Genomic DNA, 17,871 nt, shown 5'->3' on the forward strand with positions numbered 1-17,871 from the left:
GACCTTGACATGTCCTGTAGCAATAAAATGAGATACACCTCTGGTTTAGCTCTGAGTGGACACCTTGGAGGAGCAGGTTGGTTCTTTCTGACATGTGCTGGGGTAACTATGAAGTGGTCCTTCACCAGTGTGCTTGTTTTCCAGCTGTGTAGAAGCTGCATGGGTGTGTTGAGTTGGCTTTCACCCATTTGGTTCCTTTGCCAAATCAGTTGCAGCCCATGCAACTTACGGAAAAAGGGACTAGTAGAAGTACTGGCTTGAGGCAGAAGTACAATAGGTGGAAACAAGCCTTCTCCACACCATTCCACAAAGCAAATCAAATGAGCAAAGATCAGTTTGCTGGTTCTGTTAAAAGTAGAACGTGAGAATGATTTGTTGTTGCTCATTTATGTCCAGAGTTGGCTACAGGAGGTAACGTGTGCTTTGAGATAAAGGAACAATATTATAATCTTGTCTGCTTGCCAAGAAATGTGCTTTTAGTTTCCTGGAGGTAACATTTCTGACCTATAGTTTCGTATTCATTTTCTATCATCTTAAGCATTTTGCTAACTAGCTGTTTAATTGTTATATTATCAGTTTTGATAATGGTCACTTCTGCTGACCCTAGAAGAGCATATATCTATTCAGTGAAACAGTACCTTGCTGACGGATTTATACAAATTTCCTGTTGATTGCTGTACTGATACCCAAAGTGAATGTGTGGCTAGGAGGTTCCTGGATAAATCCAAGATCTAGGACTACGGCAGAATAGAATCATGTGCTTGCTTACCTGATCTATAGTTCACACAGATGTCTGAAAGCTGAAGTTTATTGATAAGATGTTGGCTGAGACAGCTGGGGTGTTATATCCAGTTTTACCTGAAGATCACTCCTTTAGAAATAAATAGGAGAGCAGCTATTGCCTTCATTAATGTTTACAGTTTTCCTCAAGTGCAGAAATTCCCATTGATGTGAATTAAAGTTAAGGGCAAGGTATAGACTTCTAGTCTGTGCCAAGAATGCATTTCTTGGCCCTTGTCTGAGCATTTGAAATTGTAGGGTTTGCATAATAGACAGCATTAGGGAGACATTCATCTATTTTTTCCTTCATGCATTGGACAGCTGTTCATGTAACATAAATTGTAGACCAGAAGGAATTTCACTTTTCATTGCTATTTGCAGTGACATTGATTCACTCCATTAATAGGACCAGTTCAGCAAAACCTGTGTAAGAACTCATCAGGTTCAGCTTCTGGGTCTGCTGCCTAAAACTGTACATTCTTTGAAGTCCCCACAACTTGACCTGTGTAACAATTATATTCTCCATACCCATTGTGCATAAATTGTATGACATTGAAAGAAAAAATTTAAAGCAATGAGCTCCTGCCTGGTAAGAGGCAAGGGAATATTCCTGTTATGAGCCTGCTGGTCACTCAAACACAGAGAGAAGCTGCTTGATAGGTTTGGGTTTTTTTTAATGGACAAAATAAATTCTGATGGATGGTCTTGCTTTAGTATCTTATTGTCTTTTTCAGATATCATGTTTAAAACCAATATTCAAAGTATATACAATTCCTGCACCAAATAAGAAGCATCTATTGCAAAACATCACTAAAACAGTATGTTTTGCAATGACTTACAGGCTTGATTGCCTAGCCTGGGCTCTGTGTTCTGGCAGAGATTTTTTTGCTCTGTTTTGGAGAATGTTTCATTCGCTCCTTGGAGGAAGGAAAGTGCCACTTTATGAACTGGTAGGATGGGGTCCCGTCCTACTGTTCTCCATTCTTCAAAACAAAATAGTCATAGAAGAAATTGAAAAGTTGACTGTGAATTGCTTACAGTTTAGAAGTAACACCTGTTTATAGAGGAGACATAAAGCTATAAACCACGTATTTCTTTATCAGCCTAATTTTTAGCTTCAACTATGGAAAGAGCATTTTCTGGAAATGAATGAAGCTATTGCCATTAAAATGCACAAAGGGTTATGGTGGATTAGGCACTAATGCAACTGCAGGTAGAATGTTCTTCTGTGAGGTGTCCTTCCATTACAACAGAAGCATGTGTGTAGAAGTCCTCTGCTGTAGGAAGGCAGTCTGAATTGTCTACTGTGCTTTTTAGCCTTTTATACTGTGACTTTGTGTGCAGAAATCCTGAAAAAAAGGTTTTTCTTCCCCTGAGGACAAAGAACAACCTTCCTCTTGTGCCTTTCTGGCACTCAGCCAGTGAAACCTCTGATGTTCCCAGTTTGCCCAGTGATGCATTTTTAATGTTGAACAAGAAAGAAAAAGGCCATAAATACGTGGACTGTAATGTGAAAGGAAAGAATACACAGATGGTCCTGTTGGTTGTGTAATGAGTTAGATACACCTCCATATTGTGATTTATGTGAAGTTGAGTTTGATCTCCAGCCTGTGGCACCAGAGAGTTGTGGAATTCAGGAGTTTTGGAGTATACTGTGTGGTAAGGTTTAGGTTTGAAGTTGTCACTGTACAAAGGCATGTCTAGAAATTAGCAATTGTAAATCTGTCAGGAAACAAACAAATGAACAAATTATCTAGGACAAATGCTGGAAGATCCAGTGTGTTCATCGAGAAACTAACCGGATTCTCCATGGATATAATAACATTTTTGAATTCAATCTTCCCTGCAGTTTCCAATTGACTGAATGGGACATTGGTTGAGGGCTACTCATTCTTTCTTTATTGGGGCAGTTTCATCCATCCCTCTGTTGAATTGCTGCTCCACCTCATCCCATGCTACTATGTGACAGAACACAAAGCAAACAAACCAAGAGTAGAAGTAATGCTCCTCACACTCCCCTGACTTAGATGTTGTTTGTTTTTGCATTCCAACCTTGGTAGACAGAAGTCTTTTCCTGCCCACAGTTTATTGCTTATTACTAGCTACTATAATAATACCCTGCCACAGGCCACAAAAATGTTCCCTTACAAGCCACTTGTGAGAACTGCCTTAGCTTTAAAAATAGGAAGGTCTTCCTTGGAGAATCATCCCTTCACAGGGAAGGATGTGCCAGGACATGGGTATATTTGGTCTAGGTTTGGTGGGGTTTTTTTTGTTTTGGTTTTGTTTTGGTTTTTGGGGTTTTTTTTACTTGTTTTGTCTAATTCTTGGAGGCAGTAAGGGGACAGCAGAGTAGACGACAACAGAAAGCAGTGCCTTGGCTATTTAGTTAGCAGGCTATGACCATGAAGGGGAAAGCAATATCTTCATTCATCTGTTTTGTGGACCTCTTAATTCTTGAGATAAATTTGCATCACAGATAAATCAAAAGAGAAGAAAGTCTCACCATAATTAAAGTAACAACAATGAAAGAATGTATTTAGTCCAGCTAATCTATCAATTTGGATGGACCACATTCTAGAGATGGGCCCTATTTCAAATGAAAGCTGATTCCAGATGTGCCATCCAGAAAGTTTTCTACAGTTTTGTGTCAATACACATCTACTTGGTGTAGATATAATAGGAATAAGAGATACCAAAGCAGCCAGTCAGCACGCCTACTCTGACTCTTGCCACCTTGCCCATAGATAAGTTGTCACTGTGAAATCTTAATTTTTATCTGTGCCATCTTCTGAGGTAGGATGTTTTGAATGAGATGGATTGCCAAATAGAAGACTGACAAGGAGGTTTGCAGTTTTGCAGTTAAGTGCTGGGCAAAATTTCCTCAGGGAAATTCTGATACCAACACTGAGGAGGAGTGTTTGGCTCTGCTGTGAGCAGAGGCAGAAACCTTGTGAAAGGATTGCTTTCCCTGTTCACGGTGATGCTGGTGTATGTAACTGCAGGCAGTGTCCTATGGCAGTATATGGTGAATACTGCAGTTTGCTGTTAAAAGTTTCAAAGGGCTTTGGGGGAGGGAGCATTACAGGGAAAGAAAATAGTACTGAGCTTGCCTGTGATTACACCAAAGTAATTGACTGGCCTCAGCAGGGTGGCATGGGTGTAACTGAAAGCCCAGAATATCTCATTAAATCTCCTCCTACCTATTGCATAAACCAGAGTCATCCTGAGGTTCCCAGATGCTGCAGATACAACCGTAGCCCTAATTAGAGGGTAGCAGGGCAAGCCACAGGAGAGAGAAGAGAGCCTCAGATGTTCAGCAGATGAACAAACAAGCGTGAGCTATTCAGTTTATTCCTGAGAATTGCTCTGCTGTGACACAGGCGCGAGGGCACTCTGCCTTCAAGTAATTGTCACGAGGTGGCCTCCTGCACTGAGGAGCTGCAAAGCAGCCCTCCTGGGAGCATGAGGTTTCTGACAAGTCATATACGAGCAGTTCTTTAATGGGCATTTCAGCCTGGTATTTCCTTTTGCAAAAACCTGTTTTCCCTAACAAAGAGTTTGGAAAGGCACTTCTATTAATTTCTCACATCATTGCATGAATTATGGTTTTAGGAATAAAAAGATATTGTGGACAAAATCCCTCTGTCTCGTGAACAGTGTTGGGTAGTTAGGAAGCCTGTGCTTCCTGCACAGCAACAGAGACTTAAGGATAGAGAATATTTGTAGCTGTCAGATAAAGGGGCCAGAGCAAACTGAGACAACCATTCTGAAGTGACTGCCTTTTCACACTGAGAAACCAAGATAGAGCTGAGGATGAAGACAGAGGAAGGAGGGTTTTAAAGGCAGCCTGTAAATTTTATAGAATCAGTTAAAAAGTCCAGTTTTGGTAAGTTCTCTGTGGACCAATACCATTTTTCTGGGGCTGATGCCTTCTGTCTTCCAAGGACCAATTCCATCTTTCTCCTTCCGGTAGCCTTGGTGGTGGTGGAAGCCCTGATCTTATCTTCCTCTGTAAAGGACTCTTCCAAACTGTACAAGTCTAGATTTTACTTCTAGCACTAATGCCTGTTCTAGTGTAACACAATATTTCTAGGGTGTATGTGCCAATGCTATGGAATAGAAAGTCTCTGCTATTGTGCTGCTCTGTATAGGAATGGTCCCCTCACACCTCTGAAATTAAATACGGCCCCAGGCAGCCCCTTGCAACAAGGGTATCTCAAACTAAGAGCTGAGAAGAGGGAAAGAAGATGGATCTGTGTGCTAGGAGGGACTAGCAGAGTTTTCAGCATTGAAAATGAAACATGCATAGTGGATAATGTGAGCAGGGAACAGGCTTCTTGCTATCACCCCAAAACAGGAAACATCGTAGCTGCTACTGCTAGCACCACTTAAAAACAGATGAAACGAAGTACTTTTCACATAGCATGCAATTAAATTTATGGCACCGTTGTTACTCATTGGTGGAAACCAGATGGCAGGATGCTGCAGGGCTTATCTCAGTTTTGGGTGTCCCATTGATTCCCATAATTGCCTGCTCCATTCCTGAGAGTGAGAGAGAAGGGGACTTGTGCACAGTTGTGGAGATTTCAGTGTGCGCAGGCAGATTGGCAACCTTGCCAGTGGTTGTGGTGGGTCATGATCATGACTGGAATGAGCAAAAGAGTTTCTCTTTGACTCAGGAGACTGGGAACTTTTCCAGTTTCACATGTAGTAACAAGTAATGGCAGAGTTAAATGGCACACAGGGTGTCTCAATATTGTAGAAAAGATGGAGCATGGGGAGATTTAGAATGGTCTCTCCTTCAAAGAAACCAAACACATACATAAGACCAGTACTGACATGAAAAGAATTTCCTTATTTGTTTCCTTGGGAAGTAATTTGAACACGTTATCCTCACTTGTCCTTGAATCTGGTGTTTGCTCTGTATATAGAAATGAACACTTGTACAGAACAGGTTTTATATAGTTACACAGGATATAAGCTATCTATTTACATTTTACTTCTGGTTATTATAGCTTTGCATATTTGCAGGATGTGCTTTTAGGATTCCAGAGACATCTACATGCAATGCAAAGTCTTTCCCAGCAGAGAAGTTCCTGGGCTGGCTGGTGCATTTAATATGAAATGAGTCCTTCTGCTGATGCAAATTGTGCTACCATCCATAAATCCTGGAGCTCACCCTAGAATAAGGTTACCTTGAAAAGCTGTTGCCTGTCTAAGAAAAAATTGCTTTGATATTAGACACCAGAGCTTAGAATCTGAAGGCATATGCTTCAGCATGGAGATGTTGTGGTTTCCTCCATCTCCATTCCACACAGATCTTGAATTGTCACTGCTGCCCATCTCACAGCCTCAGGCTCCAGGTTGAGTGTCTATGTATTGCTGTCCTGTCTGGCCTGTGCTGCATGAGGTGTTATAACTACTACAAACCCCAAACCTCCCAAATCATGTATCAGGAGCCAGAAGAGCTTGGAAATTTTGAGATTTTGTACAAAATGCTGATATTTCAAATGCATTGGGGGGTTCTCCTCCCAGATTAGCATGATAACCAGGAGAGGGGCAGGCAGGTGATGAAGTACTGCTTGCTTACAGTGCTTCTGCAGCTTGCTCCTCTGGGACCCACACCTAATAATGCTTTCTTGAGAAATAATAGTGGTTGTATGCATTTGCACAATTTTTTTTTTCTTTCAACAATCTGTATACATGTGTCTCTGTGGCAATAAGCATGTTTGGACAGGGATTAAATAAAAATACGTAATCAATTTGATAAGTGGAAGTGTCTCATATCAGCTTTGCCTGTGGCATTTTACTCTTCTTCGTGATTACTTGGTAGGCTTGCAAGAAGATGAGTATTGCAGTTTTGATAAGAAATACTCAGAGATCAAAGTGAAACTGACCTTGAAGTTATCTTGGGATTTGATGATTAACCCAGCAGTTTTGGAAGAGGGTGGGAAGGCAGCAGGACGCCTTGAGCAGTGGCAGAGGTACAATGCAAGCCTCTCCCATATGGAGGCATTTGGTGAGCCATGTGCAGAGCCCGTCACTGTCGCTGAGAGAGGAGCTGCTGATCATGCTTACTGAAGAATTTGTTTGTTCTCTGAGCTGGGATTCGGTCCTGCAGTGTCAGCTGCAGAGACTGTGCTTCCCTTGTTCAGCCCTGGCTCTTGGCATGCGATCAGCTGCTGCACACAGATCAGCGTGGCTCTCTCTGCGACTGCTGATCCACGAGCCTGATATGTGGCCTGTTCTCAGCCCCGGTATTTCAAGAATTGTTGGGATTTTGCATGGATTAATTTGAAATGTCAGAAAACACAAATGTTGCAGCTTTCTATCTGTTTATAAACATATTTTTCAGACCTCCCCTCATCTCTCAGCAGTGGGAAGAAAATGGTAGACCCTCTGCTTTGTTACCTCTCCTTGACTGTCTGGTTTAGACTTTTCAGGAAGAGTGAATGGATGTGAGCTGAATGAGTCTGAATGGGCATTTAGATGACTGGAATTCTCATTGCAAAAGGCTGCAAACATATTGGCACGTTTGTGGTGCTTCAGAACATATAGGTGGCAAGCATAAACAATTTTTCACAGATTAGTAAGCAAAGTTCAAGCCCAGAGAAATCCTCTGTAGAGAAGTCATTTCAATCTGTCATGCTTCAGATATGAAAGAGCTACTGGAACATCGGCAAACGTGAAAAAAAAAATGCTTGCAGTTTAGCTCCTAAATGCTTAACACATGAACAGTACACAGTGCAAAGCTTTTGCCAAAGTGTTTATATCAGGAAAGTGAGGTGATGTGTGGCTTCCTGGTTCCCGCAGTGATAGAGACACATCGGTCCTCAACATGGCACCAGCTGTACCAGAGTAAAATGTTTTTGCATATAGGAGTTGCCTTTACCCACCTTGTTTTGCAGCTTAGCTGGAAAAAATGTTCAGCATAAAACTTGGCCGTATTCACCCAAAAGGCCATTTTTCATGACCAAAGTGAAACAGTCAGGGAAAGTGGAGCAGGTTGAGATACATATCTGGCAGTACGGACACTCCAGGTCTGGCTGGTGTGTTGGGCCAAGCCCAGACTGTGGCAGGAAGGGATCATGCACCCACTGTTGCCAGCTAGTTGCTAACTCAGGTTTAGCTCTCAGTGACCTTATCTTGGTTTGGACTATCAGGTATGCTTTACAGTATGCCAGACCAGCAACAAAGTCTTGGATGTGAATACGTGCAGAGGTTGACAGACTGGGTTAGTACACATCCATTGGCAAATGTTGCTCATGTTCTCTGAAAGTTGAGGTTCACCAAAGCAAATGGAGGCTGTGGAAGGAAAAAAAACAACAAACAAACCAAAACCACCCCATACCCCAAAACCAGCGCTTGACTGGATCTGGTGCACCAAAGCTAGACTTAAGGCTTATGACACCCAGGCTAAAAGGGGTATCCTCCTGCAGCAGGGCTGTGCGCAGGAGGGTTTCCTGTGAGCTCAGGGCATCACTTTGTCCTTTCCCACAAGCAGCAGCATGGCCGCAGGCCACCCATACTGCTGCCTGGATGCAAGTAGCCCAATCCAGCCTGCTTTAACAAAAAAACAGGCCTTACCCAGTCAGGGGGCAGGCATCTGCTGGGACTGCAGGATCGGGCCACAAACCCTGGAAATGAAACGCAGCTTAGCCAAAGGCGATGGGAAAACAAAGTCACCTGGAAAGAGTTAGACGTTCAAACCGGGGGGCTGAGGGGGGGACCCTGCTTTAATCTTTTTATAGTATAAAAATTTTGTGACTGAATTAAAGCTCTGCTGTTTGGAGTGGATGATGTTACCTCATTCTCAGAAATGAGAGCAGCTGGCCACAGTGCAGATGCCTCCTAGCAAACCCTGCAGTGCACAGCACATCATTTAGCAGGGCTGTAAAAGAACGGACATTTATTAGGGGGCTTGGGAATGAAACTTAACATGTTGGCTTGGGTTTTAGCTGTCCGGATTTAATTTCCAGCTCCTCTGTTTTATTTTCCGCTTAAATAAATAAATAAATAAACCCTCTTCTCCTGCTGTCCCTAACTGCTTTTAGGCATGCCTTTGGGTAAATCCAGTGCTGAGAGCCTGGGGGCCTTGATGTGAACGTTGTTAACCTTGTGGTGATATAGCTTAACGGGCAAAAGACTTGGCAAAATCCCCTTTTGGGAGGATCTGGAAAAGGAGAGCAAGTAGCAGAGGTGTTAAAAATTACCTGATTGTTGGGAGTTTTCACTCTGAGGCCCAATGAAAACAAAACAATGTCATGAGCCCATCAAATAATGTGAATTTTACAAACACTTATGGCCATTTCCTGTTCCTTCCTCTTCCTGCCTTTCACTTGCTTCTCCTGGCCAGTTGCATAGGTTGGCACCATCAGGGTCGCCATTTCTTCCTCAGCTTTCCCTCTTTTCTTTCTTGGTGTAATACAGCAGGGGAGAAAAAAGTAATCGTTTTGGGGGCTGGGTTCCTCCATTTAGCTACAGGACAGATTTCCTTGATAATCCGATTGCTGAAATGGACCTTGAGCTCATTCCGGTGGTATCGCTCCGCTTTGCACTGGGGGAAGATGACACTGGCTGCTCTCACACAACCTCTCCTGGCTTTCCCACAGCACCCGAGTCTACCAGCAGTGGCGGTGTGTCAGTTATCTACCAAGAGATGATGGGGCTGAGAAATAGTTGATGCTAATTTTTTTAAATGCTCTTTCCCAAAGCAATGAAGAGCCCTTTGGAAAATACATTCCTGGGTGTGCCAGTCAGCAGTGCTCCAAAGCCTGTTGGGACCTGGGGAGTCCAGCCCTTGTTCCAAGGAATTTCTCACTTAATAATAAAATAATTTTCAAAATCCTAGGTTCTTCCATTCACGGTATCTAGAGCTAAGTACTTACATGAAGTAGCTAAACTTTAAGTAAAATACTTTTTAAAAGCATACAAATCTATGTACTTGAAATGTCAAAGTATTAAATCTGTAACTTTAATTTTGAAAGTCCTGGAAATGCACAAGGTGGCACTGGGGGTAGCAGGAGCTTTCATTCTTCCACACTTTGGAAATTTCCTTATGAACCCACTTTTATTTATCCGTCCCTCCCTGTGCTAGGTAATACACCTGCAGTACTTTCCACAAGAAATGTGGATGCTTAACAGCTGTTGCAGGGTTTTTTATCCCTGTATTTGGTGTTTTAGGCTTGAATGGGCTGACCCTTTGCCTTCCCTATGCTGGTGAAGGACAGCTTATGCCAGAAGTGTGCAGGGCTACTAAAGCAAGTGCTGTGGTCAGCACTGGCCAGGGGACACCAGGGAGCAGGATGGAGCTTTCTGGGCTCCCCACAGCCATCACACATGAGCCAGACCAGCCTCCATGCTTGCTGTGGCTTTGCTCCCTGCCTGTGCCACTGCCATACTTTTCAAAGTGTGCTTTTTTTTCTCCTGGCTGAAAGATCCTCACAGATTTTGGGAGAGCAGCCAGTACAGGGGAAGGCATACACACCTGTGTCTGGCACCAGCTGTCGGAATACTGTTAATCTGTCACTTCGGCATTAATTATGTTGGGCAGGACCAGAGCAGCAGAGTCGTCAGGTGGACAGGGTCCCAGCATCACACTGAGAAACCAACAACAGCATGAGAAAAGCACTAAGGACTGTACTCTGGCTCTGGGAGCTAATGTGCTGGCTTCAGTGGGAGCCATGTGCACGTAACTGCTGTTCGGGGACAGGTCCAAAAGTTTAGTATTTTTCTGAACAAAGTATAAAAGTAATTATGAACTTGGCCCAGGGCACCTGGGACTGAATTCATAACCATCTGGTGTTAATGGCTTGAAGTGAAACTTAAGGCATAGGTTTCATTTCACTTATTATTCATCAGGAAAGTCCCTGGCCAGTGACTGCAACTTTCCTCGTTAGTAGTGGAGCTTTGTACCTGCTGCCTCACTGAGGGGCAGGGAGGATCCAGCGTATCCTATGCTGCTCTGCTTTCACTTTAACCAAGTGGCACCGAGCATTGACAGTGGGGGATGGCTTGGAGACCATACAGGAATTATTATGAAGCTGAATATAATATGTATCCTCCCACCATTTTAACTTCACTGATGTTAAATTTAATCTTCCTAAAAAACCCTGCCCAGAAGCCTACTGAATGGCTGTGGTCCTGAGACAAAGAAGTTTCTACGCTGAAATGTACTCCTGATGCTTCTTATCTATGAGCAAAATCTGATTTTAGGCTCTTTGTTAACACAAATCTCAGCCTCTTCCCTGGCCAGGACTGGATGGAAGAACTATTTGGAAAGCATATACTTTTTTTTTTTTTTTTATTCCAACTGAAATTTTGCAGCTGAAGCCTTTCCATCCCAAATGGCAGGCACAGGTTTTCAGTTTCTGAAGGGACCCCTCATTGGTCTCCTAATTGCTCTGCACTGCAGGTCTCCATCTGGAAGCAACCAGTGGCCAATGCTAAGAGGTGTGGCAGGCAAACAGAGACACAGAAGATGATGACATGATCAGTTATGTTGGTAAGGGGAACCATACGGATGACAAAAGTGGCAGACAAGATATCAGGCTTCTCTGAGAACTCCTAGAGAAACTCCCCTGCTTACTAAAAATTCTGATGGAGACTTTTTGTCATTGCTGTGCAGCCCAGAAGGTAGAGAGTGAGAGTTACTCACTAAGTATGAGAAATTGGAGTAAGAAATGGCACAAAACTATTCTACCTGCTTTTGCAGAGACATTCAGGCATCTCCATTAAAAATTTTTGGGTCAAAACTCAAATGTTCCGCATGGGAAATGTCTCTTTTCTCTGCTTTCCTTTATGTAGTCCAAGTATAGCAGCTGAAATGCAGCTTGTGAGGGCCATCAGAGCTGTGTTCCTGGACTGAAATAAATTTTCAGCAAAAATACTTCAGTTCTTCTTTTCACCAAAAAAAAAAAAAAAATCTCAGCACAGGAGGCACTTATCTTGCTTATCTTCAAACTGTTCAGACTGCCCAGTAACCATGCAACAAAAGAAGCAAGAGCAGTAGAGATGAACAGCAAATTTTAAAACCTACTTTCCCTCCTTTCCCCCTGCAATCGCAGCTTCCCGAAGTCTTTGCTGGCCATTCCCCCTTAACACAGTGTCGGACCCTCTCCCCTTAGGGCAGATTGTCATGGCATGGAAAATGCTGGGGTTTGTGGTTCTCCATGTAAGTCCTAATTACTGCAATCACACTGAGGAGCTTATCTGACCCTTACCCTTCACAGTATGTGGCCACACTGGTGGTCTTCCTTGATAGTTTTGAACAAGTTTCACATGAGGTCACCCTTGGCAGGGCAGCATGGTAGCTTGCTGTGTATTTGCTGTAAACTGTCCCATCTGCACGCTACCGATGAGTTTGCCCTTGGTTTTTTGCATGTTTCTTCCTCTGAGGTGTGGAACTCAAGATGATGCAGAAATTTCCATAAGCAAAATTTTGGTCTGTAAGGTGCAGAGCATAACCACACCAATCGCTTTCTTTCTCGTCCTCATCCCTCTTCTAAGACAGTCACGCAAAAGGCCATACTATGCTCTGCTTTTGTTCATGGGTGCCGTGGCTTACTCCAAGACCTGTTGGCGAGGAAGCACCCTCATGCCAGCACAGCCTCAGCTTTACATCACTGTTCAACTAGCACCTTTGTCTTCTCCTGCAGTTTTTGCCAGAATTCTGAAGGCTCCTCAATCTCAAAATATCACCTTTGGGTCTGTGGTGACACTGCGGTGTGCAGCGACCGGCCTTCCAGTCCCCACTGTCACCTGGCTGGAAAATGGGAAAGCTGTAAGTGCCTCTTTTTTCATGCTTTTGGCTCTGGAGGGCTGCTAGCCTTGGAAGGTTAGCCCAAGAATTAAAATGTGGGGCTGGGAGCCAGCGCCCATGGTTTCTATTTCTGCCTTACTTAGTGCTCCGCTGTGCAATCAAGCTGAGCCTGCCTCACCTCACGGCTGCAGTTTTGTCCTCTGCAAAGCACTGTGCCTCTTCTCCAGGGTGTTGCATGTGTTAATTTGTTGGGGTCTGGAAAGACCAAGATGTTTGGATGCTTACAACCTTCCTCTGAGCCAGGATTTCTAGGACTTTATAACAGGTTTAAATATTTTCTGCAGCTACTTTTCCTCTCCTTTCTCCTAATGTGGTAACAATAACATGGCAAAATTGCTTATTTGACAAAATAACACAATCTGAGGTAGTTAGGTAGAGCAAACAGTCTTGAGGCAAAATACCTGTGGGACAGCATATATATACAACATATTTGCAGATTAATAGATCTGAAATTTTCTAGACTGGCCTAGGTGATGCGCTGAAATATGTCACCAATTTATTCCTGGCTAGAAGCATGTCCTCAAGAAAGGCACACCCTCTTCAGTGGCAGGTACCAAGAGATGCAAATTCACTGCTTCTCACAGGAAATTGTTCTGTGGTCTAATTATCCTGACCATTTAAAATAGGTGCCTGCTTTGAATTCATCTGGCTTTCAGGTCTGTGTGTAGGCTATTGGAATGCCTTCCCTTCAGCTGAACTGAAGAGCCTCTTGACGCCTGATATTACCTCCCCAGGAGTGAGTGGTGCACCACAGTCACAGCAGCTCTGGAGCCTGAGCTTGCTTCAGGTTTCCTCCAGTCTTCACACAGTTATAGTGAAGATGTTTTATACTTTCTGTGGTCCTCCAACAGCTTTTTTAAGGATGTGAGTCCCAGGGCATGATGCTGTCGAGGCAGGTGGAGCAGCCACTGCGTGCAGGTTGGTAATTTGCCTACACTCCTTCTCACTGACCGCCTGTCAACCCCAAGTCCTTCTGGTCACTGTCTGGCCAAGGCCATTCCTGTAGACTTGCTTGTCCAACAGGACCAATAAATCCTCTTGCTCCAGTTCCTTATTTCAGGAGGCTATCTCCATCCTGGTTTGTGTCTCCTCTTTCCATGTATTAAAATACATTATTAAAGAAGCTGGGTTAGTCTGCAGGCTGTCTTTCTTGCCTTTCTTGTCTCCTCTAAACCTTATTGTGTCATCCAGTCTGATTGGGGCTAATTTTCTAATTTTCTGTTGCTCGGGAGAGCGGGAAAGGGAGCAGATCAGCCTTACTGCAGAGTCCCATGGGCCCTCAGTAGTTTCTGGTGATAATTATTTTGAGACAACTGCAGGTGTTCATTCAAGACTTCTTCCCCATTGGGGAAGAAACCTTTCAGGTGGCTCTGGGGTTCCTGGCAAGGGCAGGGTATTTCCGGAGCAGAGACCAATGCTCTGCCACATTCCCAGCTGTGTGTAGGTCCTGCAGAGAGCTGTGTGCAAGACGATGCTCAGCTCCTGCCTGGGGCCAATGCCTGGCTGGTCAGATCTGCTCTGTCCCATTCCTGTCTGCAAGGCAAAGCCCAGTCCAAGGAGGGTGGTGCTCCAGACTGCCTCATCTTAAATACAGCAAGGAGACCTAAACGTGAGCCCGTCTCTGGGAAAGTCAGGCCAGGAAATATGTGGACTGGAGTGTGTGCATTTGAGGGCTGGCTCATGAGCAAGCAATGGTGAGTCATTTGAAGATTCAATGTGCCTGCGGCATTATAGTCTCTGAACGCCGACCTGTAGTTGTCCTGAGGTTTAGAGTGGGACTCTGCTGAGGCTGTTGATTTGCCTTTGAAGAGAAGGATGGAAACAACCCTCTGCAGCAGCTGCTCTGCCTACCTAAACAGAAATGCAATTCTTTTTCCTCCTACTGTGCACCATGGGGAATCATGGACCTTAAAATGTAGTTTTCAGCACCGCAAAGAATTAGCCAGATATGAAGATGTGAAGAGGTCTCTGCTTTGGTGGTGGATGATGTGGTGTTTTAAAAGGCTAAAAATAGACCTGCTGGTAACAGAATCTCAGGGAACATATTCAAAAAAGGAAGGGAATCAATTAACACATGGCTTGAGGTACCCAGCAGAGAAAACAACAGCTAGCAGGTGTGAAAGTCCTAGGCACAACTACCTGACACTTTCACCAGTGATTTTGCATGGTGCATGTGACCACATGTACCGCTTGTACTGCTTGCAGCTGTCTGAGTGCCCTTTTCCCCCCATGGCACAAGCTGGAGGAGGAATCCTGCCTCTCCGTCCTCTCCAGGCAGTCCAGTGATGCCAGGAGTGGGGCTAACAGGATGAGGTATGTCTGAGGCCTGACAGGTAAGGAGGGAGAGAGGACTGAATCAGCCCAAGCAGCTCAAAACTAGCTGCCACCTCTCCCGGGTGGATGCTAGGAGGCAGAGGCAGGCTGTAAAGAGATTCCTCCTTTCAACCAGGAAGGTCCCAGCAGTGTCTTAGTGCTGAGTGGTTTCTGAGGAGAAAAAAAAATTTAAAAATAAATCTGACCAGCACTGTAACAAAAGAGAAACTTGTGAAAAAATATCCCCTGAGGTTCCATCCACCTAAACCTTCTTCACAGCATAAGGCCAAAAAACATCCCTGGTCCCTGCACTTGCACAGTGACCAGCATACCACCTATCCCTGATGCAATAGTTTCAATAATTTTGTTGGTCTGGTTATTTAGTGATTTCTTCCCAGGCACATGGCAAATCAAACATATTATCTTCAGCATTTTCTTTTCAGAGAGGAATGAATCTGCTTCCTGAAGATGTGATACAACATGGATGCCTCCCTTCTTACTTTTTCAATTGTCACTATTAATACCTTTTGGAGCAGACACAGATCCCATTGAAATCATCTTTCTACTAGCTTCCAGGGAGGCCAGATTGATCTGTCTACCCTCTCAGAGAGATGTGTAGGTAGAATGCTTTACTGGGATGGATCCAGAGAGACAGCTCACACTGTCGTTAGGTCCAGGTCACACTGGTGGGATCCACAGGCAACCACATCTCACTTGAATTGCACTTGATGCTTCCTATCAGTATGAAGGGTAGAGGAGGCAATGCTGCTCCTTCCTACTGCCTTTGCCAGGTAGGGTCTTGGTGTACCATGTCCTCCTACTTTAATGAGTGCCATATGAGCAGGAAAGACTTGAGGATAAAATCAAGCCCAGCTGGCCCAAATCAGCAGGCTCCAAGCTCGTTTACCTTGGAATTTCTGACCTGGGAAAAGAGCTGGCCAAAATCACCACATCTGCAGCCCCTTCCACGTCTCCAGGTGTGAGATAAGAAAATCTATCAGGTATCTGCCAAAATGTTGGAGACAGAGCGCTTGCTTTGCTTATGACTGCTCTAGAAATGTGGCGGTGGTTACATTAATACAGAATTAACAACTTCCAAACTATTTTCTTTTCTCCCTCTGTATAGCCAGGGTCTACAAAGCCACCTCATGCTCTTCCTTCCTAAGGCATGAATAGGCAAACAATCTACTAGAAGAGATCCTGGAATAATCAGCTAGATCAATTACGTGAGCAAAACTGAGACTATAGCCCTCTGGAAATGAGAATTAATTGCAAAAGAATTGCTGATGTGTGAAATAGGAGAAGTCTTTAACTTTTGCTTTTGTCTGTGAAGTCAGCTGCTATGAAAACACCAAAATAAAGCCAGAAGCTCCAGCTCTCTGCCGCTTCTATCCACTTGCTTCATCTTTCTCTGGCAATTTAAATGTCTAGGGGCTAGGCCTTTAGTTTTTTCCTTGGTTTGTTTGTTTGCCTTTGTTGGAAACACCACCGCACTGGGCTTTTCACTCTCTTAGGTTTCTGCAGGGTCTATTGTAGAAAGTGTCAAGGACAGAGTGGTTGACTCCAGACTGCAGGTGTATGTCACCCGACCTGGCCTGTTCACTTGCATTGCCACGAACAAACACAGCAAAACTTTTGGAGCCGCAAAGGCCGCAGCAACCATCAGTGTTTCAGGTATGCTGGGAAAAAAATGTTCATTAACTTTTTACCCTTGCAATGGCAGTCCTAGCTTTCTTGCTGGGGGAAGGGAAAGGGGTGTGAAGTACTCTGGAGGAGGAAGGAAAGCCTCGGAGAGCTGACAGTGTGTAGGGGGCTAAATTTGAGTACAAGAGCATCCCCTGCCAGGCTATTTCCTCGTATATTCTTACACTTTGGAGACTGGCACAGCTGTCATTTCCTGAATGTTTGATGCCATCTTGTACTTTGTGTCCCAGAAGGACACTTGGTAAGTTCATCCATGCTGAGGAAGTTGAGGCTGTGACCCAGTGTTGGTATCACCTAACATCAAGGTGAAAATAGCTTTCATGAGCACTTTGGCTTCTCAGGGCATTGCATCCAGAATGCCGGGGATTCCTGTCAGAGTAATACCCTGCCGTGTCTGGGGTAACCTGTGCTCTCAGGGATGTCTCCCACATGGGGAAAAGATGGTCCAAAGAGGAGGAATACTAATAGTCTGAGCTAGTTGACAGCATTTGTCACACCAAGTGGGCTGCTTGTGTCTTCCCTCTTTGGACAGGCAGGAAGGTTTAGTAAGAGGAAAGAGGAATAAGCTGGGACTCCAGACACAGGGTGGTAGCTTTGGTCCTGCTGTCAGCCAGGCATGCATCTGCCTGTCCTCTGTGCCTCAGCTTCTGCTCTGTTGAGAAAATAACCATGCCCTTTCTTACACTGGTCATTGAGACCTAGCAGCAAGCTCTGCCCCATAAGAAGCTCAGTGCTTTTGCTTTTAACCCAGGCAAGGCGCTGCCCCACAAGGCAGATCTACAAATGCAGTAGGGAGGGCAGGTGTTTTAGGCTGGTGGGAAAAGCTTCAATGCCTGTGTTCAGCAAGAGTGGAGCAGCCCCTCCCAGAAGTGAGCAGGAGCAGCACCCTCTGGATGTGAGCAGGAGCCTGCCTCGGCCTCGTCCCAGCTCTGGAAGGATCCGTGGCAGAGGTGTCCTGGTCCCTGGCCGATGCTCAGAACTTGGTCCCTTTGCCATCACAGCCTAGCTCCACGTGGTACTGCAAGCTGGGGGCAGGGCCCTGTGCCTGCCCTGCTCCTCCAGCCCTGGTTTCTCTCACCTCTTACAGCTGCTGCCTGCAGTAATGCGTGCCTGGGTGACTTGAACAGAGGATGCCAGTTCTGTAGGACCCAAAGGATAAGGGGAAAGGTGTGGGTTTAGGGTGCAACTACCCAACTCAGCAAGAACTGCAGTCAGCAATTCACTTATAGAATCATAGAATGGTTTGGGTT

At 44.6% G+C, this 17,871-nt stretch overlaps 1 protein-coding gene across 1 annotated transcript in view; it reads left to right on the plus strand.

Moving 5' to 3' along the window:
* Positions 1 to 16,591, plus strand: part of LOC104471359 (muscle, skeletal receptor tyrosine protein kinase-like) — a gene marked incomplete at its 3' end in the record, with an annotated part of 29,993 nt that extends 13,402 nt beyond the window's left edge. Inside the window, exons 6-7 of the mRNA XM_010086683.1 lie at positions 12,441 to 12,565; positions 16,432 to 16,591. Coding sequence (XP_010084985.1) covers positions 12,441 to 12,565; positions 16,432 to 16,591 — 285 coding nt within the window. The remainder of the gene's footprint in view (positions 1 to 12,440; positions 12,566 to 16,431) is intronic.
* Positions 16,592 to 17,871: the final 1,280 nt, after the last annotated feature.

This window comes from Pterocles gutturalis, unplaced genomic scaffold (genome assembly GCF_000699245.1).
Source record: "Pterocles gutturalis isolate BGI_N339 unplaced genomic scaffold, ASM69924v1 scaffold15201, whole genome shotgun sequence".
Lineage (NCBI taxonomy): Eukaryota > Metazoa > Chordata > Aves > Pterocliformes > Pteroclidae > Pterocles > Pterocles gutturalis.